The sequence below is a fragment of the Prunus dulcis genome, unplaced genomic scaffold (assembly GCF_902201215.1).
Source record: "Prunus dulcis unplaced genomic scaffold, ALMONDv2, whole genome shotgun sequence".
Taxonomy (NCBI): domain Eukaryota; kingdom Viridiplantae; phylum Streptophyta; class Magnoliopsida; order Rosales; family Rosaceae; genus Prunus; species Prunus dulcis.
Window position 1 is genome coordinate 2,239 of NW_023010567.1, and position 3,851 is coordinate 6,089.

At 35.2% G+C, this 3,851-nt stretch overlaps 1 protein-coding gene across 1 annotated transcript; it reads right to left on the reverse strand.

The window, feature by feature from the left end:
• Window positions 1–2,657: 2,657 nt before the first annotated feature.
• Window positions 2,658–3,622, reverse strand: LOC117613748 (the record flags this gene model as incomplete). The annotated part of the gene is made up of 2 exons (XM_034342321.1): window positions 3,425–3,622; window positions 2,658–2,841 (listed from the first exon to the last, which is right to left on the reverse strand). Coding segments are annotated over exons 1-2 (382 nt in total), but the record flags the coding sequence as incomplete, so codon positions are not given.
• Window positions 3,623–3,851: the final 229 nt, after the last annotated feature.

A 3,851-nucleotide genomic window follows, 5' to 3' on the forward strand; every position in this document is an offset into this window, starting at 1 on the left:
CCCTTCTACTCAAAATAACTACTTTTTCCGGGTCTGGAGAACGGAGTTGCGAATCGTTGCCTTCAACTGTCGTTAGCCGTTGCCTTCATTGGGTATCTCAGACCTCTGGGTTTTAGAGAGATGAGTTTTTTCTGTTCAAACTTCGAACTTGCCTCTTCTTCTTCTTTTTCGGACGTGTTTCCCTCTTCTTCTTCTTTTTGGACGCGTTGGATATTCAATTCGGGTTTGGGTTCCCCACCTACCCAACTGTGAAACTTTATCTCAATTCTCCCCAGCCCTTGGATTGATCTGATGGCTATAAAGTCAACCCCTTATAACTTTCCACTCATTATAGTCAAGGCGTACAAAAACGTGAGCATGGGCTATTGATTAGCAATTGATTTACTTCCGGTCCATTTGAAAATGGGTAATCAAATTAAATCATGATAGTGTTGTTATTTTTACCAACTATTCTACTTTCTCCACATACCTTACATTTTCACATTCCACTCAATTTTTACCTACAATCGATCCTAAAATGCAGCCAAATTTTTGATCAATTGACAGTGGTCTCATAGTCCGATCCATTTGAAAATGGGCAATTTGATGAAATTATAAGAGTGCTGCTATTTTCATGCATCTGTACAACTAAACTGGGTAAATTACTCAAATGGTCCTCAAATTTGTACATGATTTACATTTTGGTCCCTCAACTAAATTATTCGTTCAAATGGTCCACCAACTCTTTATTAATCGGCGCTTTGGTCATACCGTTAAATTTTCGGTTAAATTTAGTCATGTAAGCATCACATGCTACATTTGTGGGGGTAAATAAGACTTTTGACATATGTATCACCCCTTTATCTCACCACTTTATCACATATGTATAACCACTTTATCACCTTTTGGGAAACATAGGACGGTTATGGATGATTTTACTCTTACATCTGACGGTAATATTAACATAATGTAACGGTAAGATCAATGGAGCTATTAATATAGAGTTGATGGACTATTTGAATGAATAATTTAATTGAGGGACCAAAATGTAAATCGGGTATAAGTTTGAGGACCATTTGAGTAATTTACCCTATCTAAATTATTGCACCTCTTAATTTTCTCACTAACATGGTAATTGTTATTATAAAATTTTATGAAAGGTCACTCATTCTTTTATACAAGTGAAATTAAGGATGAGGGAAATCGAACGTGAAACTTCAGATACAGGAATAACAAAAATTGCCTCATTTTAGATATACAACGGCATGAGAAATAATTTTTTGAAAACGTAGACATGTTTGCATAATTTTAGTAAGGTTAAGAAAGTTATGGTTAAATCTAAGAAAATAAAGTTGACCCGAGATCAATTTGTGCCCCAAAAAAAAAATGGAAAAATGTACCAAATGTCCAAGGCCTTTTTTAGATCATTTATTGTCCAAAACAAAACCAAAAAGCGCTTGACCTTATCATCATCCCCATGGTTGCAAAGACCGATAGACCAAACTCTAAAGAGAGCAACAGTCACAGCAGCTGAGCGACAAACCAATCAATTTTGGGAGCTTTAGTAATATACCCAAAATAGGGGCTGTAATTATTTAAATTTATAAATAAATAAAAAACCCTATATAGAATGTACTTTAGAAACACACCCAAAAACCATTTACTACATATGAAATTAGTATTGAAGTTCCTATAAATTACGTCTCTGCCATTGATTAACTTAAAACAAGCTCAACACAAAATTCCCAAAAGAACCCAAAACAAGCCCGCGAGCCCATATTAGATTTTTTTGAAAAAACTCAAACTTAAAATTAAAAAAATTAAAAAAAATCACGAAAACCAAGGGTCTTTCCCCACGACCCTTCATTCTCCATCAAACCTCCGCAAACCATATCATAGAAGTACATTGTTAATACCATGTCATTAAAGTACATTGTTAATATCATGTCATAAAAGTGCATTGTTAATACCATGCTATATTGTTAATACAATTTCATAGAAAAACATTCTTAATACAATTTCATAGAAAAACATTCTTAATACAATTTCATAGAAAAACATTGTAAATACTATTTCATACAAAAAATCCAAAAAACCCTAACAAGAGATTCGATATCCTTTGTTGCCACCTCCAATTGTCCATAGTTTCACCAGATACAATCGCAAAGGCAAAAGGAAATACCTTTATAAGAAGGAAAAAAAAAAAGTACACTGTTAATACTATGTCACAGAAGTACATTGTTAATACTATGTCATAGAACTATTTTCCTAGGAAAAATCACATTTTGCATATCATAAACTTCAAGTGCACAGCCATATATAGAGCAAAATATAGAGCGTGCTTTGTTACTGAAAATCTGTTAATACTATGTCATAGAAGTACACTGTTAATACTATGTTATATAAATCAACTCAGTTGCAGGGTATGAACAGTATAACAAGTGCTCATACCACTTACTGGAAGTTAACAACTACTCATACGACTTACAGGTAACAAATTGTATACTACAAATCAACTTACCAGCTTGTTGAAATTTACAAAAGTCATATATTAGACCCACAACCACCCAAAAATCCAAAATTGGCTTGTTGCAAATGCCATATCAATGCACAGAAAGATGACCATATACGAGTTGCAAATCATAATAAATGGCACAACTGAAAACGAAATGCTATACCTGGAGGAAGGGATTGCTTCAACTTGTCGGCCTTCTCCGAATCAAACACGCAAAGAGTGTAAAGGTACTTGGAGCATCGAACCTTAAACTTGACAGCATCTTTGCTCCTCTTGATTTTGATAGAGTGTGCATCCTTCCTTCTTGCAGTTAGAAGGAAATCCTTAATCTCGTGGATTTGCTTCGGCTGTTGGTACAGAGACAGAGTACATACATTAACATTCTCAAATTTAAAATCAACAAGGCTTGTATGTTCACATGTTTTAACATCTACCATCCATCTCTTAACACAGCTATACCAGATTATTAGTGTGTCAATTACTTCTTCTTTTTTCTTTTCATGAGGATTAAATCCATATTGCTAGAAAGATACAAGAACAATGGGTGGGACACCAGGAAAAAACATTATACAAACCATGGCCAGACATGCTTCAAATGAAATACACAGGCAACTGTTCATTTTCCAGAATCATAACTGTATGAACCACTGCTTTTGTATTCAGCTCCAAAACACAAAATCATTGAGACCCATTCTAAATTGGAACACAAAATCATTGAGGACCATTCATACAATAAAACTAGAAAATACTGAAATGAGCAATCAACATAAGAATAAACGGTGAAAATATGTACATCAGAGGCGTCACTGATGAACTCACAAAGAAAGATCTCCTTGTTGCTGTAAAAGGTGTTGATGATCAAACTCAGAAGCTGGTTGCTCTCATGGATCAAGACCTGAGTCCACCTTCTGAGTTGTAAAATGACTTTACCAAGTTCGGCGTATCTCGCTGTTCAAAGAAGAGCTTCTTCAATGGCGGCTGCAAAAAGGAAGAGGAAGCGGCAGCCCTTTTGGCTATGGAAAAATCATCGTCGTCAGCATCGGCGAACAAGAGATCTAGGTTGAAAATTGGGAACACAGGATGGATTTGGCCATTTTGGAATATATTGTCGGTGGAAATCGTCTTCATCTTCTTTCTTCTCGCAATCACCACCGGCGTCGGTGTTCTGAACACCTACGCCCCTGCAATTGACACCTCAAATCTATAGAGTAGCCACATAACTCAATGAGCTTAACCATTAGCTCTGTTCATATTGAAAAAATTAGAAATTAGCACCAAATTCAACGAAGAAACTGAAACTAAGTAGAAATTCAAGTAAATTTAGCAAAAATCAAAAGGAAAATAACAAATTGAAGCA